The 26,376-nt window shown below is 36.1% G+C and overlaps 1 protein-coding gene across 3 annotated transcripts; it reads left to right on the forward strand.

Moving 5' to 3' along the window:
• Positions 1-26,232, forward strand: CIBAR1 (CBY1 interacting BAR domain containing 1). Of its 3 annotated transcripts, XM_032609740.1 has the most exons (10): positions 1-152; positions 698-932; positions 3,171-3,239; positions 4,209-4,310; positions 7,447-7,452; positions 8,650-8,754; positions 17,581-17,694; positions 23,231-23,350; positions 24,983-25,059; positions 25,293-25,374. In XM_032609740.1, the coding sequence occupies exons 1-9, from the start codon at positions 127-129 to the stop codon at positions 25,028-25,030; spliced, it is 825 nt and encodes a 274-aa protein (XP_032465631.1). In that variant the 5' UTR covers positions 1-126; the 3' UTR covers positions 25,031-25,059; positions 25,293-25,374. The 3 variants fall into 3 exon arrangements, with proteins under 3 accessions (XP_032465631.1, XP_032465630.1, XP_032465632.1); XM_032609739.1 differs by lacking the exon at positions 24,983-25,059 and having other exon boundaries at positions 25,293-25,531; XM_032609741.1 differs by lacking the exons at positions 23,231-23,350; positions 24,983-25,059 and having other exon boundaries at positions 25,293-26,232.
• The last annotated feature ends 144 nt before the right edge of the window (positions 26,233-26,376 follow it).

A 26,376-nucleotide genomic window follows, 5' to 3' on the forward strand; every position in this document is an offset into this window, starting at 1 on the left:
GCCGGGGCCGCCGCGGCGGCGCGTGGGGCGGGCTCTCGGGCTCTCGCGACCCCGCGCACGCCAGGGCGTTTCGGAGCCCCTGTCTTTGGGCCCCAGCCCCGGGTCTCCGACCGTGCGCGAGGCAAGATGTTGAGGCGCAGCTTGGAAAACCGGTAACAGCCCCGGGGCCGCAGCTGCCCAGGGCCGCCACACGCGAGGGCTCGGAGGGCTCGGGTTGGGGAGTGGAGCCTTCCTCCGTGGGCCTCCGCGCCGAGCTACGGCGCGGGGCCGGGGGCTGGACAGTAGCCGCCGCGCTCTGGGGCCTACCTCCCTGGGCTGCGACGAGCCCCGGTGGCCGGCCCTCACGCTCCCTAGGCGCCAGCCCCCGCACTGCCGCGGGCGGTGCAGACGCCGGGTGGCAGCCGGGCGCCTGGGCAGCATGGCGCGGAGCTGCCCCGGGAGCCGCCACCCCGCAGTGGCGCCGCCGGCCGGAGCCAGGCCTCTTCGTGCGCCTGCACTGTGGGATGTGGAGGCCAGGCCCCGAATGGGGACCTAGAGGAGGAGGATCGGCCTTGGGAGATGGTGGGATCTTTGAAGGTTTGCGCCGTCGAAGCTGCAGAATACCCCGGGAGTATTGGCATAATCAAATTAACGTGAAGATGAAGCCATCTCATCTCAAATGAGAATGATTTGCTTTTTGTGTCACCTTTTTCTCTAGGGATGCTCAAACCAGACAACTGCAAGATGCTGTCACAAATGTGGAGAAGCACTTTGGAGAGCTGTGCCAAATCTTTGCTGCTTATGTGCGGAAAACTGCCAGACTGCGAGACAAAGCAGACCTCCTGGTGAATGAAATCAACGTGTATGCCTCTACAGAGACCCCGAAGTTAAAGCAGGGCCTGAAAACCTTTGCTGATGAGTTTGCCAAACTTCAGGATTATCGACAAGCAGAGGTATGGAGTGAAGTCACACCGTCATGTTATGAATGAGCCCTGACGTAGTGGACCGAGGAGCCCTGAAGACTTGTAATCTACCTAACTGCAGTGGCGAACACACTCTTGATGATAAACGTACCTTTTCATGTCGGTAACATTGTGTAAGTCTATTAAAGGGACGCTTCCTGTGATTTTACCGTTTTCAAACTAAACTCTAGGGTGTCTTGAAGTACTGAATTTCCCCACCTTACTTGCCAACTTTTGGCCATGGGGTGGCTATTTGCAGGGCGTAGTAAACGTAGTACCCCAGGGCAAGAAAAGGAGCATGATTTGTGTCTTGTGTGCAGGTAGGTATATTTTAAAGTATATATGGAGATGGAAGATGTTGGAAGTGGTAATGTGAGTGAATAAGTAGTAAATGAACAAAAGATTTTTGTTACTGCTTCCATGCTCTGGAAAGTTGACCAATGTTTCAACTTTGCGGGGGGGGGGGCAGCGGGGGCGGAGGGGGAGTACAGTATTATTAATTCTAGTCACCATGGTATTATGCATACAAACCAGTAGTGAAATTTTGTGGAGTTTTTTTGGTTTTTTGTGGGTTTGTTTGGGTTTTTCTTGCTTTGGGGTGGGGGAGGGAAGAAGGTGGTGGTGTAATTGTTTAAATTGTTAAAGCCCATTTACTTTAATACCTCATCAGTACTTTCACTTATATTTACTTCAGGATTCAAGATACAGGTCAGAAATTTTCACTTTAACTTTTAACTTGTCAGAAGTTGCCCAATTAGAGCTGCATTGCTTCTTTTGTACTTTTCTCATCAGTGCTTCTCTTCCTTTTTAAAAGCCTAAAACAGAAATTTCAATTATCAAAAAAACCTCAGAATCAAAAAGAAGATAATGATCTTTAAATCTATAACTGCTAATCATACAGAAATTTGAGTAGTAATTACTTTTGGGGCTACTTTGGGGGAAAATGTTTCGTTCTTGTCATATGATATTCTGTAATAAGCAACTCTCAGTTATGTGTAACTGGGAACTTAATGTTTCAAAAGTAGTTTATACTCACAGATAATACTAGAACCCTATGTTAGCCAATAATTTCATTGCCCCTTTCTAGAAAACGTTTATGCTATTTATCAAATAGCAAACTGAATTGATTTACATTTGTTTTTTTTATTTCACTTGCTTACCAAATGGTGGAGGTGCTAAAGAACAATGAACAAAAGGTAGGCTACAAAAAGGAGAACAGAAAAAAAGACTTGGCTAATCTTTACACTGAATAATCAGTGTATGGATTATTTGAAATGGAATAAATAATCCTGAGTATTCATGGATTTGATTTTAGGATTCCTAATATTTAAATGCTCAATGAGAACTTGATCTTCTCCATTTTCCTAAAATTTTTTAAAATGAAACATTCATATACATTCTGTTTATAGAAACTAAACAAAAATGAATATGGAGTGATATACACTCACTGATTATATAAACCTGTATCATCAAAAAAAAGCCTTTTTCCTGCTACAAAAGTAATACATGTTCATTTTAAACAATTAAATACATGTCATCTTGTATTAGCTATCCTGAAAAAGAAAATTTTAATGTCCTGGAGTTATTTTTCTTATGCTATAGTTATATACTTGCCTTAAAAAAAATCTGTTTCTTTAGTGCCTTCCACTAGTGCTATTAGTAAAAGGAGAAATTACTCAAAATCTGATAAATATTGTAATGTTTAAGAAAACCGGTTTAACTCTAAGAGATCCACCATACAGTATAACAGCTCAGAAACACTATTTATCTTGTTCTCTAAGTGGTCTGTAGGCTTTTTTGCTTTTGAGGATTGTGTTGTTTTAAATGTTTCCAATATGCTATATTTTTCAGCTTTGATTTTCTTATCTGGAAGGTTGGGCTTTTACATTTCGGATATAATGTATGTAAAGTATCCATCCAAGTATTAAACACACTGAAAGTGGTAGCTGCAATAAAATTTGAGGTGTCTTAAAACTTACCAAAAGCTTTTATTGCTACTGCACAGCTTAACAGTTTTTAATGTATTTGAGTTTAGGTTCTGAGTCTTATCAATTTCTGGTGGTTATTCTTTTATTTATAACGGTAACTGACATTTTAATTTAAAAAATTTCAAATATTAATCGGTGTAGTAATTATGTTCAGGTTTGACAGCACAGGTTTTATTTCAGAATTTAAATTTTGATATGTCTGTGTTTCTTTTCAGTTATATTTTATAATAATTTTCAATAGGTTGAAAGACTTGAAGCCAAAGTAGTTGAACCTTTGAAAGCTTATGGAACCATTGTAAAAATGAAACGAGTAAGTAAATTCATTTTTTCTACTATTATTAGGTATTCTGGCAAAACATATGAGGTTTCCAATAACTGTCCTTTTAATAAAAGGTACAGAGTAGTGTTTAGTCATTCTTTTTACATACTCTGAAGCATTCTTAGAACTTTGAGAATAAGGAAGTATTTTTATATACTACTGTAGCATCATAAAGGCAGTTTTGTTTATTATGGAAACTTTAAAATATTTAATATTTATATTCATGAAGAACATATGGACAGAAATTATTTTACTAAATGAATTTGTTTATATTTTTGTTTTAAAGCAGGCGATAACGTGTAAACTAAAAATGAATGTGACAAAGTTTTATTTTCTTAATTTTTTTGAGGTATAATTGACATATATTAGTTTCAAGTGTACAACGCAACGATTTGATGTTTGTATATATTATGAAATGGTCACAATAAGTCTAGTTAACATCTGTCATGATACATAGTTACAAATTTTTTTTTCTTGTGATGAAAACTTTTAAGATCTAGTCTCCTAGCAACTTTCAAAATGCAGTACAGTATTATTAATTCTAGTCACCAGGGTATACATTACATTCCCAAAGTTCTATTTTTTAAATCAACTTTATTGAGGTATAATTTACATGCAGTAAAATGCTCCTGTTTTAAATGTACACTGAGTTTTAATAAATGTGTATACATCTGTAACTACCACCACAATCAAAATTTTATGTGTGTGTATATACATATATATAAATATATATATAGTTTTGCATTGAAATTATGTCATTATTTGAGAGGATATTAAACTACACACATGCACACAGTCTCACACAAAAAGACACACACTGATTATGCAATAGTAATAATTCCTGTGGTAATGATGCCTGGATCAAATAGGGAGTGTTCTTCCCTTCTTAAAACAAAGAAGTGTATATTTTACTACTAAAATAAGAGATTTTTATTAACAAAAAGAAATGCCTGTTTACAGGATGACCTCAAAGCAACATTAACAGCAAGGAATCGAGAAGCTAAACAGTTAACTCAGTTAGAAAGAACACGTCAGAGAAACCCATCTGATCGACATGTTATTGTATCCTTTGAATTTGGGTCTTTAAAAAGATACTTTGTAAGGTATGCAGTACAGAAGTAAATATATATGGAAATGATGTATTTCTACTTTAAATGTGCAAAGAATATGAATGTAAAGTTTGAAAAGAAACACATGCATTTACAAATTCTCACTATGGAAATTAGCTAATTTTAAAGAGAATACACAACTTAATTCAGTCTTATGTTGTTTTCCACAAGATATTCAAAATATAAAACACTCATAAGTGTAGATGTTTTTATAAAGAATAAATACAAAATTCTAAGATTTTTTACATAAATGATGACTAAATATTAATTATAAAGTTAAAGATCTATCATTAATCCTAATATATCAGTGCCTTCTCAGCCCTGCATTTGAGAAAAGGAAGGAACAATAATTTTTTTCCTGGTAAAATTCCCTTCATCTTAAAAAACAACAGCTATGTGAAACCACAATTATGACTTCCAGCCAAAGACCCTCAGGAGATTCAAGAGTATAATTGAGGTCCACAGCTGGACACAGATCTAAATAGGAGTGTCTACTGTAACAAGGTTCTTCTGTTCAGGATGATTATTTGTTAAACTAGAATGTGCCTTGTTCAAAACTAAACAGGGACTTCCCTGGTGGTGCAGTGATTAAGAATCCGCCTGCCAGTGCATGGGACACGGGTTCGATCCCTGGTGAGGGAAGATCCCACATGCTGCGGAGCAACTAAGCCCGTGCACCACAACTACTGAGCCTGCGCTATAGAGCCCATGAGCCACAACTACTGAAGCCCGCGCACCTAGAGCCCATGTTCTGCAACAAGAGAAGCCACTGCAATGAGAAGCCGGTGCACCACAAGGAAGAGTAGCCCCTGCTCACCGTAACTAGAGAAAGCCCACATGCAGCAACGAAGACCCAATGCAGCCATAAATAAATAAATAAATAGTTAGAGAAATAAATTAACTAAATAAAGAAAATAGCATCTGGCTAATTGCCAGCAACTGGGATAGGTGCAGTTGTATATAAAGTACTAACTTATCCCGCTGCCTCTTTTTCCCATTCCTTGTGTCTCCTCCCTACTTCCTTAAGGTTTTTTACAGCCCACCTTTGCCAGAAACCACATGAGGATTGACTCTTTGGGGACATTTGAGGTTCCAGAACACCTCCATTTCTGAGGGGAATCCCTTGATTAGTGATTTTGGGCTGCACCAACAGCCTGGTCCTCCTTCCTTTGGACCAAAGATACATACACCCAACCTTGTAATAGAAATGGGCAGCCACATGTCTGGGATCTACAAACTGGAGATTATAGAGTCTGGGTTTCAAGCAAGTCAGACAAACTACAGAATGCTGGAAAATCTGACTGACAACTATGGACTAAGGCAGAGACTAGGGAATATCACCAGTTTTTAAGAATCAAGCCAGAGGTCAAAATTTTGCTGCTTTGTTTGGAGGAGGGGAGAGTACATAAGGGCAGAAAAAATGTCACATCTGGAATCTTGAGGAGGTGGTAAGATTGATTCAGGGGTATTGCTATGGGCACTCGATGTGGAAATAAATGTCTTCCTAAGACAGACGCCTCTGACTTTGGTACTTTGCTGTAAACACTGCTGTGGAGGCGGCTGTCTTATACCATAGACAGAGCAGGTCAGGAGTTCACACAGGGGGAGATAAAGCAGCAACTGAATAGATTATGGCTGTAGATGAATTGCCACACTCAGTGGGAAAGGTGTAGGACTCCAGTGGATTTTGACAACCTGAAACCAGAAAATAAAGGACAGTCTACATATAAATGCATTCACTATAAATATAAAGGTATTCTATCATAGCATCATAGAATATTTACCAGGATAGACCCTTAAAATTCATCTGATCTTCAAAAGAAGTACATTAAAGTTTAGTATATAAAATAAAAGAGTAGTTCTGGTATAAGAGGATGGGGTAAAGAAGAATCCCAGTGTTCTGCCTGGACCCCCTAAGGCCCCTGGTGGCTTCTGAAAAAGCTTGCAACAGTTAGAAAAACACCGATCTGGCTCACTCTTTTATAAGCCATTTTGCACTCATGACTAATTTCATTAAATATACTGATATCCTTATTCATAAAGTTGTATCACAGTATTTTAATCAAAAGTATCTCCTGGGCTTCCCTGGTGGCGCAGTGGTTGGGAGTCCGCCTGCCGATGCAGGGGACACGGGTTCGTATCCAGATCCGGGAAGATCCCACATGCCGCGGAGCGGCTGGGCCCGTGAGCCATGGCCACTGAGCCTGCGCGTCCGGAGCCTGTGCTCCGCAACGGGAGAGGCCACAACAGTGAGAGGCCCATATACCGCAAAAAAAAAAAAAAAAAAAGAGTTAAAAGTATCTCCTACCCAAATTGGTATGTTATAGGATTTTGAAGAATTTTCAACAAAAGGAAGAAACAGAAATCTGTATCCACTTTGCTAAAAATAGCTGTGCGAATTTGGGCACGTGGCTATGCCCGAGTAAAAGGATTTGAGACTAAGAAATGAATCGTAGTTGCTGGAGTGTGGTAGAAGGTTAAGATACCCATGTCCCAGCTATGGCTTCTGCTTCCCTGCTCTTTGCTAATTTAGCCAACTCTACCTACCCTTCCAGATTTTAAAATGAAACTGTCAATAAACGGGGAGGGAAAAGATGTTAAGTCAAAAGTAAGTAGTCACGGTAAAGAATTTCACAAGTCACATGTACTGAACAGTATTAGAAAAATAGTCTGCTTGAATATTCTCATTAGTAAAAGGTTAACATGCATCATAACTGTTAGAAATTTTTTCATAATAAATCCTGTGATAGTTATATTTTTAAAATTCTGAAAATCAGTAATAGAATTGTTTTTGATTACTGGTTATGATTAAAAGCATAAAAGTTTGCATGGATTTAAAGAAAACTTTATACCCTATATAGCAAATGTACACACACAGAGATATATATAAATAAGTTTTAAATGCTTAGTTTCTTGAAATTGTATATCTGAATTAACCTAGTTGTAAGAGTATATAATCAGTATAAAGTTACGATTAATGTATAATCTAATTACAAGAAGATATAATTCTATAATAGCATATGATTTTAATTTATTGGAAGAAATTGTTCTATTTGAAATGTATTTTTTTCCTTTATGAAAAATTTCAGTCACAGGTGGGTAATAAAGTGATGTGTGAAGAGATGGACCCCTATAGTAAACCTTTTTACTTATTTCAATTTATACATTTTCTTGAAAAAGAAAGCAAAGGCTTAAATGTAATATTATGTTTCACAAAACTTTGATTCACAACTGCAAATTTTTCCTATGGAGTAAATATTAAGATGATGATATGTGATACTTTTGAGTAAACATAATACTAACATAGGAAACATTATTAGAAAGAGTTTAATCAGAAAATTGGGCCATGTTTTTAAAAATATGTTATAGTTTAACAAAAAATTTTAAATATTTTGGGGCAAACTGTTGTCCTTAAAGGAAGAGATGATTTTTTTAAAGAGAAATACATGATTAGATTGGAAATGTTCTGCACTTTACAGCACTGTAGCCACTAGCTATATATATGACTATTGAGCTCTTGAAATGGCAACTAGAGTAACCAGTTTTTTAATTTACATTTGATTTTAATTAATTTAAATGTAAATAGCTACATGTTGCTAGTGGCCACCGTATTGACTGTACAACATGGATCTAGATAGTATGAGTACTTTGAAGGAAAGTATTAGATTTTCCATCTAATTTATTAGTTGCTGGTATATATTTTTTGTAATAAGCATTAACTAAGTAATAGTGTAATATTATTAGCTTATAAGAAGAATATACAAATAGAAAATCCATGCTGAAATAAATATTTGTAGTGTATATTCTACTCTACCTGATTAGGATATTACAGAAGTAGAAACATTTCATGCATTTGGAGAACTAGAAGATTGAAAATACTTAAGTATTTGGGGGGAGAAAGGGTTAAAGGGGAGAGAGATAGGAGAAAAGAGTATGATAAATGGCAGAGACAGTGAAATATGTGAAAGCAGTAGAAAATATAGAAAATTGTTTTACAGTAAATCATCCAAGGGTGATATAGAAATAAAATGATTTTGTATGCAGAAAGGGAAGGAATTTTTGTTTTCTTTTGTTTGAGATCATGAATCATGTCACCTGAAAGATTTAAAGTTCTTTATTCTGCATGTGCTTATCGTATAGATCGTTTTACTTTATGTGGTAAAATATATTTTGAATGATTGACGCTGTTATGGCAAAAAGCCAGTACTGCAGTGGTAGCGTTTACAAAAAGACTCAGTCAAATGGATTCTGACTTGAGTTTTTCCTGTACTTTGGCGGGGACACTTTTGTAGGCAGAAACTGAATTACAAAGGGCCACAATGGATGCTGCTCGAACAACTCGCCATCTGGAGGAGACTATTGACAGCTTTGAAAAGCAGAAAATAAAGGATATAAAGGTAACAAAGTAACTGTTAAGGTTCAAAATATGTTTTCTAACCTTATTTTTTATTTAAATTTATGACAAATTTAAATTACTGATTTTTTTAGTCCATAAATAGTCTGTGTGAAAAAGATGTAAACAGAAACATGTCAAATATTATTTTCTTATGGAAACAATGGTATTTAAAGGGGCTCCATTCCCAGCCAAAGGCCAGATATTCAAATGTTATTACAAATAGTGTTAATCACAGAAAAATGACATTTATTATGTTTTTATGTATCAGGTACAGCTCCAGGCACTTTACATAAATTATCTTTTAATCTTTACAGCAACCCCATGAAAGTGAGGTAGTGTTATCATATATTATGTAAAAAAAAAAAAATTAAGCAGAGATATAAAGTAACCTTTCTGAAGTATCATAGCCAAAAGTCTGAACTATAAACCAATTATGTATTTTAAAAATCTGTGCTTTCCATTATGATACACCATCACTAATTTTTATAGCTTATAGGTTTCTAATACGTACATATTATCAAATAATTAAGAGTAGCTAACCACATAAACTTGCATCCACCATGGTATGGTATCACAAGAATTGACTTATTATAACACATCAGTAGATATTCAGGATCATGGACTTGAGAAGGTCTTCAGTGACTTTCTCATAGGCATCTTGGAAAGATTTGGAGGATTACTTATGATCACATTATGGCCTTTAAAACAAGTCATCTAAGGATGCCTTTTGGCTCACTGCAAATTTTCCTGGAACAGCTTTTAAAGAAAAGTATTTTTTGTCATTTTAATAGCTTATTAACAAAGAAAATATCCTGCCTTCAAAAGTTACGTTCTTATCAATAAAATAGGCATTATCTGCCACTTAATTGTATCATTTCTCTCTACAATCCATGAAACAACATTCATTTGCCCTTTTATTTTTTTTTAATTTCCTATCATAGTTGCATAGGATTTCAGAACTTTGATTTTTCTGATAGCCAGGCTCAAACGTCTCTACTTGGTCCTGAAGATTAAAAAAATTTTTTTAAAAATGTAAGCCTTTCAATTCACTCTGCACCCTGCTGTGTAGATTGCTACTCAGGAAGAGCACCTCAGGAGCTGCCCTGAGACAAACCCTTTTACCGACATAGAAGAGTGTGGGCAGGGCATTACATTTTACAACTGCTGACATCCTCTCTCAAATTGAGGGAGAAGGGAAGGAAGATTAAAATAATTGGCTTTAATCTGAAAAATGAGATTGGAGACTTGTGAGGTATGTCTGATTCATTGCCACCTAAGTAAGGGCTTCTTCAGTGACTTGGGAGCCTGATTCCTCACTTTACCACTGTTCTTCATGCCTAAAAACTTCTCTTTTACACATCGCAATCTGTCTCTGATCTTTAGGCTCACTTCAGTGTTCCATCTGCATGCTGGCCAACTCTACAGGTGTTTTTAATCCCATGAGCATCACCAATTACAAAACGGGCAGAGACAGTGAGTGCAGAATTCCCAATTACAATTCCTACGACCTGGGATTTCCTGAAGCAGTAGGACATGGAGTAAGGGACTGCACAGTGGATGGTGCACAGAGAAGAAAAGGGCTTCCAAGCTTCTCTCTTGGCCTGCTATATCATGACCCTGGAAGAGGGAAGTCTTGTGGTGGTCACAAAAAAAGACGACAGGAAAAAACCTACTTTTTTAAAAATGGAGAGAGAATTCATATACCATACAATTCTCCTATTTAAAATGTACAGCTCAGTGGTTTTTAGTGTGTTCAGATATGTACAACCATCATCACTCAATTTTAGAACATTTTTATCATCTCAAAGTGAGGCCTAGTACACTTTAACTTTTACCTTCCTGCTCCCCCAGCCCTCACCCCCAGCCTAAGCAACCATCACTAATCTCACGTCTCTTTGGATTTGGCTATTCTGAACATACATTCCATATGAATGGAATCATAAAATACATGGCTTTTGTAACTGGCTTCTTTCACTTAGCATGCTTTCAGGGTTTAGCCGTAGTGTAGTATGTATCAGTATCTCATTCCTTTTTATGGTGGAATAATATTCCATTGTATGGATATTAAGCACATTATGTTTATCTTTTCATCAGTTGATGGACTTTCGGATTGTTTCTACCTTTTGGCTATTATGATTAATGATATAAACATTCATGGACAAGTTTTTGTATAGACATATTTTCATTTCTCTTGGACATTTCATTTCAGTTCAACCATATAACCTGTTGAATTGCTGGTTCATATGGTAACTCTGTCTTTAATTATGTGAGAAACTGCTGGACTGTTTTCCAAAGTGGCTGTGCCATTGTATTTCCCCACCAGTAGTATATGAGGGTTCCAGTTTCTCTGCATCCTCACCAATACTTGTTGTTCATCAGACTTTTTCATTATAGCCATCCTAGTGGATGTAGAGTGGTACCTTATTGTGGTTTTGATTTGCATTTTCCTGCTGATGCTTATGGCCATTTGTATATCTTTTTTGAAAAAAGTGTCTATTCAGATCTTTTAATTGGGTTATCTTTTTTTATTGCATTTTAAGAGTTCTTTATATATTCTGGATACAGATCCCTTATCAGATGTTTTGCAGTTATTTTCTTCCATCCTGTGAGTTCTTTTCACTATCTTGATGGTGTCCCTTGAAGCACAAAGCTTTTTAATTTTGATGAAGTCCAATTTATCTTTTTCTTTTGTTGCTTGTGCTTTTAGTGTCATATCTAAGGATCCATTGCCAAATCTGAGATTATAAAGATTTATCCCTATGTTTTCTTCTAACACTTTTATAGTTTTCATTGTTAAGTCTTTTATGCATTTAATTTTTGTGTATCATGTGAACTGAAGGTGTTAAACCCCATTCTTTTGCAAGTGACTGACTATCCAGTTGTTCCAGCACCATTTATTGAAGAGACTGTTCTTTTCTCATTGAAGTCTAGGCACTCTTGTTGAAAATCAGTTGATGTGGTTTTGTTTCTGAACTCCCATTCTTATTGATCTATGTCTATCCTTATGCCAGTACCACACTGTCCTGATTAATTAACAGTGCTTTGTAGTAACTTTTAAAATCAGGGTGTGTGAGTTCTATTTTGTTCCTTTTTAAGATTGTTTTTGCTATTCTGGATCTGTTGTAATTCGGTATGAATTTTAGAATCAGCTTGTCAGTTTCTACAAGTCAGCTGGGATGCTGACAGGGATTGCATCAAATCTGTAGGTCAATTTGAGGAGTACTGCCATCTTAAGATTAATTCTTCCAATCCATGAACATGGGCTGGTTTTCCATTTATTTAAATCATCCTTAATTTCTTTTAACAATGTTTATAAGTTTCAAAGTGTAGGTTTTGTGCTTTTCTTTAATTTTTTCCAAAGTATTTTATGATTATTGATGCTACTGTAAATGGAATTGTTTACTTGATTTCATTCCAGTTGTTCATTGCAAGTGCATAGAAATACCGTTGATTTTTGTGCATTGATCTTATATCTTGCAGCCTTGAAAAACTCATTTATTAGGTCTGATAGTTTTTTGCAGATTCCTCAAGATTTTCTACGTACAAGATCATGTCATCTGTGAAAGTGTACACTTTTAATACAGGCCCCCATGACTCTAGCAAACTCCCAGAAATATGAGTTCCAGAGATTAATACCAGGGTCTGTTAAGGTTATGAATCTCTGTTCTGTATGTCTTTCCTCCTTACTGTCAAATTGTTCCTTTTCCAAGTTAGGCCTCATTTGAGATGTTTTATGATAAAGAGTGATGCACAGATCCTGTACCCAAAAGCCTCGAAAATCAATCAGAAGGGTTACTTTACCACCCCCTTATTTCTAACAAAAACAATAATCAGATATTGCCATGTTGATTTTACCATGTCTGACAAACACCTCTGTTTGTGAGATAAATTCTTGGAAAAGTCAAAACTGTTGATCCTGCCCATGTTTTGGGAGAATCAGACACAAAGCATTTTTTTTTTTTAAGAACATTCTTATTGTACCTGTTATCAGGCTACTGCTTCAGATGGAGGCAGAGCTTCTGGGTCTCTCTTTAACCTCCCTGGGGGTAAAAATGATTGGCAGTAGTGAGCACTGCTCATAACTGTATTAACTGTGTTTGAGGTGGGGTTTAATTGACAAGTCCATCTGAATTTTAGCAGCAGTGTTAATTAGTAAGGTAGCACAATTTTTAGGAAAAGACTTTTGATAGGAACCTTGCAAAGAATCTGTCTTTCTGGGAAAAGCTGGTATGAACTTAGTTGTATAGAATGTGGAAGAAAACTCACAATCCTATTTGTTTCCCATGTAATGGAAAAAGTCATCAGTTATATGGTGTCAAGGGAAGTTCTGACCTATGAAAACGATCTTGACCAGGGGTCACTCCTGGAACAGATAGGGACAGGAATTCAGTATTGGTAAAATCGCTGACGTGAGCCAGAAATAGCTTCAAAACTTAATTTTTAGTAACTTTATTTTTCTTATAAATAAATATGAAATCACCATGACTTTTTTTCATAAAATTATTGAGAAAAATGTAATAATTCCACTGCTCAGAAATAAGCCGTTTTGGTTTATATCCTTCCAGACTTTCTTTCTATGAAATATACTCAAGAAATATTCTAATAAGAATAATAACAAATATTTCTTAGACATTAACTATGTCACACATTCTAAGCATTTTATATGGATTAACTCATTTCCTCCTCACAGTGTCCTATGAGAAAGGTAATATTATTACCACTATACAGTTTTATTTAAATGGGGCCACACTATATGTAGCATCTTTTTAAAATTTAATATATCATGGATATGTTTGTGCTGAGGAAACAAAGATCCATATTGTCCGTAATGGCACCCTCATATAGTATTCTGCTATATGGATATATCAGTTTATTTAACCAGCCCTCATTGATGGACATCTAGATTATTTTTGCAATTATAGATCTCGTTGCATCATTAAACATCAGCCTTTTTTCTGGTCCAGTTATTCTCTTGGGATAAATTACTAGAAGTGGCATTCTCATTCAAAGAGCATACACACTTTCAATTTGGATAGCTGTTTTTAACTTCTGTCCACAAAGCTTTAACTAGTTAACATTCCTGCAGAACCTTACATGAGCACACCAATGTAACAATGACGAGTGGTAGTATTTTTAATAATAAAATAATCTAATAGGTGAAAAATCAGTATCATCTTAATTTGCTACAGTTACTACTGTTGAGGCAGAGTATTTTTTCATATATTTAATGACACATTTTTCTTTAGTAAATTACTCACATTTGACCTTAGCCTATATTTTTATTGAGTGTTGGCATTTTTCTTATTAATTTGTAAAAATTCTTTATATTGAGAATATTAACCCATTATATTAAAGAGAAGATCTGTTGCAAATATATTTTCCCATTTTGCTGCTTATGGTATGTTTTTACCACCTTAAAGTCTTATTCTTGCTGCCAGATCTATTGATCTTCTTTTTGATTTCTGCCTTGGTGTCATGCTTAGAAAGGAGTTTTCATCCCGAAGATTATATAATTATTTGCTTATATTTTCTTCTAGTGTTTGTATGATTTTTTAATATTTTAAATATTTCATTTTATGCAGTTGTATTCTGCATATGGTATGAGGTAGATGTCTAACTTTATTATTTTCAAATGGATAGAAAGTTCTCCTGACATCATTTATTAAATAGCCTCTACTCTGGAGAGCTGCCATTTCCCATTTGCCAAAATTATTAACAAGACCTTTTATGACTTTTTTGTTAAATATCCTGCTTTCTAATTAAACTAGATGGAGGCTTTAATGTGATGATAAGGAACATTTTCTAATATAGCTGGTTTACTCCTTGGACAATAAAAACAGCACACTTGTGCTGAGCACTTACTCTAAGCCAGTTACCATACTGTACCTTTTCTTGGATTACATTTAATCCTTAAGGCAAAACCTAAGATGTTGAAATTAAGGAAAAAAGAACAAACTGTTTAATACTACACAGCTGATTTGTTTCCGTCTTGATTTGAACCCAGGATTATCTTAATCCAGAGCCCCTATTTTAAACTACTAGGCTACCTGCTTTGCAGAATACTTGCCGATGGGTAGAGAATTTCATATTAGCTCCCCCACCACCCCCACCAATAAAATTTAAGTACGTACCCAAATGGCCTTCTAGTCACACAAAATAAAATTGAAAATGAGGGAAAAAAAGTAATGCGTGAATGCCTCTGTCCCTGACCATACTGACCCATTCCAGATTAGCAGATTACATGAGATCATTGAAAGCTATGTTTATTTGAGGAAAATTTTTTCTAAATATGAATGGATCTTTCAAAGTTCCACCACCTTTCTGGTGACTCAATGAAATTATTTTATTTTAAAAACACAATGTTTTTATGTTCTTTCTTATACCAGTTGTCATCTGATTCTTCCTTGCTGTTATCCTCCTCCTTTCTGCCCATTTTCCCATGTTTTATGAAATTCTATGAATAGCTAGAAAGAAAAAGTATAACTGGTAGTTTTTCCTTCTTATTATACTCAGGGATATAACTGTCCTCTCTGATAATCTTAAGGCTTCATGGTTCTTGGGTCAAAAATTCCAAGTCTGGAATACTACCTTAGCAATGCCACTGATTCTCCATCACTGTTTTTGACAGAAGAGTTAACAGGGCCATTCCCATCTTAAATAGATATATAGTATACGTTTTGTCAAGAAATAAAAGGTCATACCATAAAGGATTAAACCAAAGTATCACAAAACTTGAGTGATTTTTCACTCATTGTTCCAAGTAGTAAATAATAGCCATTTACTAATTAAAGCTACTTCTTAAAATGTTTTCTATTACTAAGTGAAACTAAATTTTGAGACTGCAGAATGCTAACAGACTCAAAGTTGAGCTCTGTCTTTTAAAATGAGAGTGTAATAGATTCTTTTATCAGAGGATATGGATAAACCAAAATAATGTATCATTCTTCAGTGACAGACATACCAACATATTTTCAGGGCTTACTTATGAGCTAAGGGGAATATAACTCCTATAAAATGCTATTATTAAGAAATTGTTAGTTCAGAGATGACATCACATTCAGAGATTTTGGCATCAGGGATTTAATAACTATATTCAAATATTCAAAAAATATTTTAAATTATTTTGAATTTTTTCCATATTCCTCAGTTACCACAGTGGAATAGACTTGAATTAAGCCTAAACCTACAGATTTAGGTGTAATAAGGCTGTAAATGTTTGGATTTCATTAGTTATTGAATAGTGTGCCAGTCTCTTAAAGATTTAGAATGTTCATTTGTAGAACTATTTAAAAAGAGGAGTAATACCCAATTTACTTGAGTGATTTAAGCTTAACCCCTTACTTTCTAGCTAGTCAACTATCTTAGGAAGACTGACAAGAGAAGTACCAGCCCTAGTCAAAAGCCATTCTACCTCTAAGGTATTTCTATCTGGAGATTCTTGGTGTGGAATCCAAAGTTGCACCTTGGCATAATGCTGTTTATTAGTCAGTTGCCAGTCCAGTATACCAGAGCACTTTGTGACCTATATGAAGTGACAGTAAAGGTCACTGTCAGTTATAGTTATAAGTCATTTATCCCAGAGCCCAATCTTTGCATTTAGCACTACATATGTGCTTGGCAGCTCAGAAGGGTTACTTTCAACTACAGATCTATTTCCACTGAGTAGCAATCAGAAGCCTGTTAGTTCTCCCTTAAATATTTTTCTAATCCTTAAGAATGGAGATGGAGAGGGGGGAAAAAAAAATCACAGGACACTAAGGGATATCTGTATGGCTACTTTGCAAGGTGCAGGACCACTCCTATCTGGGTGGTTAACACAGGAGAACAGAAATGAAGGAAAATGAGTATTTGACTATTGCCTTCTAGCCTAACCCATCTCATCTCTATTGCCCCTTAAAGGACAATGCTTGAATATTTTCTATCCTATTCTTATTCTGCCCACTTCTCTTTACATTAATGCTCTGATTTTTTATTTTGATAAGGGACAAGATAACAAAAGGATAGATCCTATTTTATTGAAAACTTGTCTGGCTTGTATACTTTCCCTACCCACCGATTATCTCACCTCTGCTTAGATCAACATGCACATCTTTATTCATTTCTCTTTGCTCATGACCTTCCCTACTGTAAGTTGTCATCATCATGCTCATAGAGTTTACCTGTAGTTTATTTTTAAAGGAAATGATTGATTCCAGCGAGAACAACACGGTACAATGAGCAAGAGCTATAACTTTGAAGAATCAGATCTAAGTCTTAACATTATAGCTGTGAGCAACACTGGACAAGTCATATATTTGTAAACTGGAAAGCTCTATAAAAATGTATGGTGCTATTATCAGTAGTAGGAATATCATTATTACCAAGTAATCCCTTTGTGGTTAGAGAATACAAGTATCATATAAATATGATGGGATAGAATTCTTGCCTAAAAAACATTCTTTTAAACATCAGTTGGAGTTGCTAAAAAAAAACAGCTTCAGTACTAAACCGCTTTAGCTAATACTTATAGGCACTGAGCAACAGAGTACGTAATGACATACATTTTAGTCAAATCTTTTTTAAAATCATAAATATCTAATAGAAGAACCGACTAAAAAAGGGAAGTAAATAATAAGATAGGAAATATTTTGTGTAATTTGAAAGTTTTGCTGCAGAAGGTCTTTGCAACTACTTTTATTCCAGTTATCTTTTGTACTTCATCTGCCCTGTGGAAAAACAGACACCTCTGTATCTCATAAAATGCCAAGACTATATAGTAAGGAATAAATTTACTAAATTCATGAAGCAGTTTATATGATTGTTTAAATTCAAATCCTTGTTCTTTTAGACTATATTTTCAGAATTTATCACTATCGAAATGTTATTTCACGGCAAAGCTTTAGAGGTCTACACTGCTGCCTACCAAAATATACAAAAGATTGATGAAGAAGAAGATTTAGAGGTAAGACTACGTCCATCTAAGCTCAGTTCTTCTATTGATATGGAAATGTTTAAAAGAAAGCATTAGTTTGGGTAAAAATAGCTTAAATTAGAACACTACGTGGTTTAGATGTTATTGTATGCAGTTCCAAATAGCTCAACCTGTATGACTTCCTATTTATTTTTTAACTGTTCAAATTAACCATGGTAGAGTTCCAAGGATTAATCCAAGGATTAATATCTAGTAAAACATAGAAATAAAGCCATTACATGAAATAATGTATCATTTTGACTAGTGATATGTCACTTACATGTGCTAAAAATAGCATTTATTGATTTGAGCTAACATTTGAGTGTTTATGCCACAACACCCAAAGCTTTACCGGCATTTTCTCATTCACTCCTTTGATGTAGGTACTGTTATCATTCTCGTTTTACAACTAAAGAAACAGGTGTAGAGGTTTTAAGTAACTTAACTTGCCCTTGGCCACTTAGCTAGTAAATAGCAGAATCTGGCTTCTAACTAGTTTTGTGGGACTTAATCAGTAAGCTATGAAATAAATGTAGGTTTACTTTGTACTGATAGTTAAACACAAATAAATCTTACTGGCCAGCTAACATTAGAGCAATTAAATATCAAAGCCTGGTTTCAACAAGCTCACCTGTAGAGTTAATGTCCTACAAGCTTACCTTCCAAAAGGGGAAAAAAAGGCAAGTATTTTTGCTGAAATAGATAAAATATTCGAGATATTACTCTGTCTACAGTAGAAGTGAAAAAGGCCACGTACTCTCAAGATATAACCAGAATTTTGTATTACTAAGTGATAGAATTTGAGAGTGTCTGTCATTTCATAATTTTGAAGATTCCATTTTTTTTTTAACTGAAGTATCTATAAAGAGATCCCCTGGGCCTTCACTTTCCACTACTCTACTGGTTCCAAGAAACTTGAATTCAGTAAAACCAGATTATAGCTTGGCCAAAATGAAGAAAAGTACATGTTTTAGTATGTGTATATACATTTTCCAATGCTGAAATCTGATCTCAGTTTTACCTCAGTTAAGCATACATGATCGTATCTCTATTACTGTTTGTTAATAGATGGCTTCTTAAGTGTCTATTCCCTCCAAATACTAAAGCTAAGGTTTCTAAATTTTTATTCCTTTTTATATCCTATTTTTTTAAAAAATAGATCAAGCTTTTATCTGTAATTTGTAAAAGTAGCAAATGTTTATATAGTGATTACTTTGAACCAGCTACTGATCTATGCATTTTCATTGTATTATTTTAACCCTACCATCAACTTTAATAAAAGTATTTATTATCCTCACTTCTGTGGATGAGAAAACTGAGGCATGGTGAGGTTAAGGAACCTCCCAGAGGATCCCATAGCTAGTAAGTAACAAAGCTGGGAGCCAAACCCAGAAGTTTGGCTATAGACATTGTGTTTTTATCTTATCTATACTGCCAGAAGCGTGGTTCTTGATGAGTGACATGAACCATTTCCTACAAGAAACAACACTATATTGAGTGGCAGGTTCAAAATTGATCCCTCGCTTTTCCTACAGGACTTAAGTTTCCTTTACAAGTATTTTCATTCTCCTTTTTCTAATACCCTTAACCCAATACACTTGTCACTAAAGTCACTAAAAGTTCCTTCAAGCCCTTTGGACCCCAAGATTTTCCTTCTCATTCCAGAGGTCCTAGATATCTTTTTTTGTCATGCCACTTCCTTTACCACTTCTCTTAACACTGTTCTTCATCAGCTAGCTAGGTAGGTTGTAGGATTCATTAAAAAAAATTCAAGATCTCAGGGCTGTGTGGTAGATGTGTTTTTGAGTATGAACTTCCCCATTTTTTCTAATGGGGCAGTATTGAGCAAGTTAACTTTTTCATGCTTCAGCTTCCTCATCTGTAAAATGGAGATACTTATAGTGCTTACCTCATAAAAAGTACATTCATCAGTTGTTTATTGAGCACCTGTTATATGCCAGACACCACTCTAAGTGCCAAGGATTTTGCATTATAAGAATTGGTCCAGGGGCTTCCCTGGTGGCGCAGTGGTTGAGAGTCTGCCTGCCGATGCAGGGGACACGGGTTCGTGCCCCGGTCCAGGAAGATCCCACATGCCGCAGAGCGGTTGGGCCCGTGAGCCATGGCCGCTGGGCCTGCGCGTCTGTGCTCCGCAACAGGAGAGGCCACAACAGTGAGAGGCCCGCATACTGCAAAAAAAAAAAAAAAAAAAAAAAAAAAAAAAAAAGAATTGGTCCAAGTTGTCAAAAAAGCAGAAACTTAAAAGGAGTTCAGAAGGAGTTCAGACATTTAAAAAATATACTGTGTTAACTATTTACATTTTATAATGTGAAGAAGAAAAAATATACAAAGAAAAAATAAAGAAAAAAATATAGTGTGCTGCAAGTGTATGTGATGGAGGATTCTAAATAGTCTAGAGAAAGAATGATTTCTTAATCAGAAGTTTGAGGGATAAGTAGGGTACGTGGCAACAGCTTTCAGGCAGAGAGCTCAGATAGGTATACAAAGGTCCTGAGATGTCATGAACTATAGGCCTAAGCTATCACTACAATGCCATACAGAAATTGTGGAAAGGAGAAGAGAGCAGTCTGGGGAAAGTTGTGTGGGACAAGTCGAAGTAAAATTACATCAAACAGCTACCAAGATGAGGAAGGACCCTTTAAATACAAGTTTCTTGGAAACAAGTAGAGAAAATATGCAGAGAGGAACAGAGAAATAATTTGCTGTTCTTCTTAGATAGCAGTCCTGACTTACTCAGGCAGCAGCTAATTTTTTGCATCTAGTTATCAGAAACCATCTTACCTGATTTGTTCTTCACATAAAAAGTATTGTCAGGCCCATATTCCCCTTCAAAAGATCACCTCTGTACATTCAGTTCAGAGCATATTTCAGATCTTGAGACTCACTCCTAGAAGAGATCCTGGACCATATTGGAAAATGCATTATTGCCAATAAATTAATATTCCTGTAAATCTGTTGTTTTGTAGTAGGAGACTAATATTCAACTGGTTTAGACTTTTACCCCAAGGGTTGTAAATTATCTTCCACTTCCCACTTTTATCTTTGCTAGAAAAGCTTAAAAAGGAATGTCGTTCTAACAAAAATATTTCTTCCAAATACCAGTGGATTGAGTCGTCCAGTTTTGATATCATACCAGGATGCCAGGTTCCATGTCTGGCACCAAAATATAATTGGGTCCTCAGTAAACTGTTCAATAACCTAATTATTAGCATGCCTGAATTACCCTTAAGCCAAGTCATCATACCTCTTGCGTTAAGTTTCATCCCTTGATTCCTTTTGTGTCCTGCACTTCTTTAAGGTTTAAAGAAATGTGTAGAGACATCCCCTAGTTTGGGTCGTTTTTTTCTCAAAACACCCAGATTAAGTTCATGTTAACATCATTCATTTACCAGGCTACTGTCTTAAGCTGGAAGGAACTGCAAAGATAAAACAAGGCTTCTTGCTCTAGAGGAACTTAAAACTAGTTGTAGAAACAGACATGTAATTACAAAACAGTGAGATAAAAGCTGTACTGAGGGTATAAACAATAGGAGCTACTGACTAGAGAACAGGGGAAAGCAGAAAAAAGATGGCATTTGACTTGGCTCCTGAAGGATGAATAAGTGCGCTGAAATTCCAGGCTGAGGAACCAGCACTGCAAAGTCACAGTAGTATTACGTGTTCTGCATACAGGTATATATGCTAAAAGTGAAGTATAACGGGTAGGTTGGGGTGATTGTAAGCCTTGAATGTCACCTAAGGCATTTAGACTCTCAGTAGTCAGGAGCCAAAGTTTTCTGGTAGAGAAATCATATTTTGGTCTGTAGTATGCTAATTCTAAGTAAGCTAAAGATGTATAGAGTCAATAAATTAAAATAGAACTACCTCAGGTGAGAAATTTAGGGAGAATGCCCAGGCTTCTAGCTTGGTCTAAGGTTTTGGTAATGTCTTTCACTGTAAAGGTGAATCCAGAGCTACACTGTCCAGTATAGTAGCCATTAGGCATATGTGACTATTTAAGATTAAATTATACTTAAAAATTCAGTTTGTCAGTCACGTAAACATTTCCAGGGCTCAGTAGCCATATGTGGCCTTTTTGGACAGCACAGAACAGCAAGCATTTCCATCATCTCAGAAAATTCTATTGGACGGTGTTGGTCTAGAACAGAAGGTACTGGGGAGCATAAATATGGCTATCAGAAGAGTCTACAGAGAATTGGTGGAAGGGTAGCCATTAAAAACACTATGTAGATCTTTCAGAGAAAGTTGTCAAAAAAGGTAACGTGGCCTAAGGAAAACCCTTTAAAAATATTTCAGGTATATGCAGTAGAAAAAGGGATGTGAAGAAATAGAGCAGCTAGCACATGAAGAGTTTCGTGATGGCATGCATGGAAAAGAAGTTTCAGGACGAGGTCAGCTGAAGACAAAAAAACAACTTTGGTGACTGACAGCAAGACCAATTTCAGTGGAAGGGGAAAGCCTAATTGTAGTTTGTTGACAAATGAAGTAGAATGTTTGAGAAGATTTTTAAAAAGTAAAGTTATACCTTGAAGTAATTTTTTTTTTTTTAATGGATCTCGTTTGTGGGGGAGGAAAACTGGAGAAAGAGCTTTTGTTTGTTGAAGTTTCGCTAAAGGGAAAATGCACCTTGGAGAGAATCAGAATGACATTTGCTTTAAAAAAGGAAAAGGGGGGCTTCCCTGGTGGCGCAGTGGTTGAGAGTCCACCTGCCAATGCAGGGGACACGGGTCCATGCCCTGGTCCGGGAAGATCCCACATGCTGCGGAGCCCAGCGCTGAGCCTGCGTATCCAGAGCCTGTGCTTCGCAACGGGAGAGGCCACAACAGTGAAAGGCCCGTGTACCGCAAAAAAAAAAAAAAAAAAAAAAGGAAAAGGATAGGGTGAAGAGTTGAGGAAAAAAAGAGGGAATATGAAGAAATTCACATCTGACAGACTTGCCTTCTTTGTTACAGAAATGGTGGAAAAACTACAGGTAGGGAAGCTTATGACCACAGTAAGATTTGGAACTACTGCCAAGTGATGGCATTCCAGATCCTAGTGAGACTGGAATCCATAAATTAGAGTGGCTCCATTTACTCTTCTGTGATGTACTATGAAAGCCGTCAGTGAATTTAAACTGATAAAGAGTTGAGGATAAGCAGAACAGAAAGAATCAAAGTTGTGACTTAGTCTTCCCACTGGCTTGCATACTCTTTGAATGTAGGAACTTTTCATGTTTCACCAGCAAAAGCTCTTAAGTGATTGTTTCAGGGCCCATCATCATCTTAGGTGGTTCAATAGAATTTTTTAACTTACATCTTTCCAACTTAAAATATTTATTTTATTTTTTTGATCTTTGTTTTAAATTTACAATAAATAAACTTTGTCCCCAGTGTGGGGAGGGGAGTTGCTTAAAAAAATTCTAAGCTAAGGGGGAACTTAACATGATAAACTAAGGGGAACTTAACATGATTTTCTAGATTTCCATTGTTTAGTATCACTTTATAATGTTTTATCATTGCAACAGGTTTTCCGAAATTCTCTGTATCCACCAGATTATTCATCCCGTTTAGATATCGTAAGAGCAAATTCAAAGTCACCTCTTCAGAGATCACTGTCAGCTAAGTGTGTATCTGGAACAGGACAGGTGAGCTAGAAACCATAATTTAAAGGAATGTGAGCTACTGCCTTTGGAATTGTTCAGTACTAAAAATGTTTCCCTTAAGTCACAGGGCTTCGAATAACTTACCCTCTCTTACCCTCTTATGTAAAATAACAGAAGACTGCACTAGATTCAGCTCTTAATTCTTATATCATCTGTAAGATATTACTCTCTGAAGCAGAACACTTGGGAGCAGAGGTGGAAGGGACAGGAAAATGCTGATCTACATTTGTTCTCTGGTATAGCATGAAGAGCACAGATTCTGAAATCAAACTATTTAGGGTTTAAATCCCACTATCACAGCTTACTGGAAATGATACCTAAAAAGGGCTTTTGTTGAACATTATCATAGATCCAGAAGCACATATCTTTAGGGTAAAGAATCAATTTTCTTTTCTTCTATATCCAGAAAGCCTGAAGTACCTGGTGTCTAGAACAGGGAGGGGTCAACCACCTTTTTCTCTAAAGGGCCACACTGAAAATAGCAGGTTTTGTGGGCCAAATGGTCTCTGCCCCAACCAAGAGCAGCCATAAACAATACATGAACAAATCAGTAGTTGTAATAAAATTTTATTTACAGAAACGCCACAAACTGGGCTATAGCTTGCCAACTCCTGATTTAGAAAGCTATGGCCTTTTCATATCTAGCCTTCAGAATTCAAAATTGAGCAAAATATTTTCAAAATATAACTTTCAGATAAGTGTGACCCAGTACCTTCTGTTTACATTTGATTCTCCTCTAAGAATTTATTTACTGCTTTTTATTTATGCATCTCTCCCCTTAACCAAATTATATGTTTATTATTCCAGTACTAAGTGCCTTGCACATAAATTCCATAAATCTAGTATTATAGTACTATAGTATTATAGTATGCAGAGTTTTGACCTTTTAGAGCTAATAATATCACCTAAGTTAGCCAAGATCTGTGTTGCACTTTAGAATACATAATCCCAGGGTTTCTCAACCTCAGCACTATTAACTTTGAGCCAGATAATTTGGAGGTGGGGAGGGAGGCAGGGGTACTGTCCTGTGCATTGTACAGATGTTGAGCAGCATCCCTAGCCTCTACCCACAAGATGCCAGTAACACACAAACACACACCCCAGTTTTGACAATCAGCAGTGTCTCCAGACATTGCCAGATGTCCCCTGGGTATAATCACCCTCAGAAAAGTTTGAAGCAGGATGATCCAAGTGGCAACAGTCAGGACTTAAAGCCAAGTAGTGAATTCAGATTCTCAACTCATTACATTTAAATCACACTATTTTTAAAGTTTAATATTTCAGTTGCCTAGTTGAAATATCCTTGTGTTTTTGCCATCCCTTTAATGACTCTCATTCAGATGCCTGTTTTTGTGACTTAAGAACTGTTTAACTTAAAATATTTTTTGACATTTATAATATACGGAGACTATACTTTTCTCTGAAAGTCGGTTAGTGAAGTACTGGTACCCAACTGGAATCAAATGGCTAATTTCACATTTTTCTTCAAAAAATAATATTAATGAAAAAATTTTGCGTCTGTTTTCAAACCTTAAAATACAATAATTCATAGGGAATTTTACTACTTATGGACATTTTTCTGAAATATTTGTTCTACGTGTACTTCTCTATCAGGGCGTATTAAAAAGATACCAAGGGCTTCCCTGGTGGCGCAGTGGTTGAGAGTCCGCCTGCCGGTGCAGGGGACACAGGTATGTGCCCCGGTCCCGGAAGACCCCACATGCCGCGGAACGGCTGGGCCCGTGAGCCATGGCCGCTGAGCCTGCGCGTCCGGAGCCTGTGCTCCGCGACGGGAGAGGCCTCAACAGTGAGAGGCCCGCGTACCGCAAAAAAAAAAAAAAAAAAAAAAAAAAAAAAAAAAGATACCAAGCATGTAAAAATATTTTTTAGTTAGTATTATTTTAAATGTTTTAACTTTTAACAGGTATCCACCTGTCGAGTAAGAAAGGATCAACAAATAGAAGATGATGAAGAGGATGAAGACTTAGATGTTACAGAAGAAGAAAATTAAATTTCTTAAGTAAACTTTGCATTTCCATTTTCATCTTAAATGACTTGGAATCCAGAATGACTTTTACTGTAAAACTTTATACTGGCTTGAAATGAAATGAAATCCTACTGGAAATGGAGAAATTATTAAAGGAAATTTATGCTGACCAAAAATGAAGTGTTAAAAAATATTACATACCAGTCATTTCAACATTCTTCCTAGCAGCATGTGATCTTTTTGTATAACTTCCATTTTTTAAAAAAGGTTATGTATTTCAGAAGTATTTCATATTAATGCATTATACCTAGTTGAGGTTACACTAGTTAAATAGATAACAACAACAAAAATTCTAACAATTCCACTTGCTTCCTTTAGGTTAAGACACCATGCTTTCAATACCAGAAAAGGGTCCTAGATAGTCATTCTGATGAAATACAAATTCTGTTCCATAAAGCTTTAATCAAAAAGCCAAGTTTTCTTTTTTTACTTTTTTTTCACTTCTACTACAACCTGAAGTTTCATCATTCAATATATAAATTTACTTTTCAATCAGAGTATTATAGTCACTCTTAACAATAATAGGACACTAGGATATTGGTGTTTTACAACTATACATAAAGCATAAATTTTAGCTTTAGAAAGCTACATTCAGCTTGATTCTGGTTTTAAAACGAAGCCACTGTCATACCAAAGTGCTATATATGGCACTGCATCTTTTGCAAAGCTATGATTTGGTGGAATGTTGCCCTAAAAAACATCATGGAAAACCATAAATCAGTAAAAATTCTATAAAACTTTTACCAAATTACCATCTAATCAATAAAAGAGTGTACAGTCACTCTTGTTCCTGAAAATATAAAACAATTTAATCAGAGCCTTTCAGTATGTCTGATGCTTTTCTTCTTTGGATGGGGAATTGTACTTCTGTTATTTCATAGATCCCAGTCAGGCATATAAAAATTAGGAAATGATCATTTGGGATTACCACAAAAAGATAACAGAAAAATAAAACTTTCCA

This window comes from Phocoena sinus, chromosome 17 (assembly GCF_008692025.1).
Source record: "Phocoena sinus isolate mPhoSin1 chromosome 17, mPhoSin1.pri, whole genome shotgun sequence".
Taxonomy (NCBI): domain Eukaryota; kingdom Metazoa; phylum Chordata; class Mammalia; order Artiodactyla; family Phocoenidae; genus Phocoena; species Phocoena sinus.

Bases quoted from the DNA above. Each gene is read 5' to 3' on its own strand.
- CIBAR1 (XM_032609739.1), top strand. From the start codon at position 127: ATGTTGAGGCGCAGCTTGGAAAACCG. The intron at 153-697 runs GTAACAGCCCCG...CTTTTTCTCTAG, and splicing joins AGGCGCAGCTTGGAAAACCG to GGATGCTCAAACCAGACAAC. The intron at 23,351-25,292 runs GTGAGCTAGAAA...AACTTTTAACAG, and splicing joins GTGTATCTGGAACAGGACAG to GTATCCACCTGTCGAGTAAG.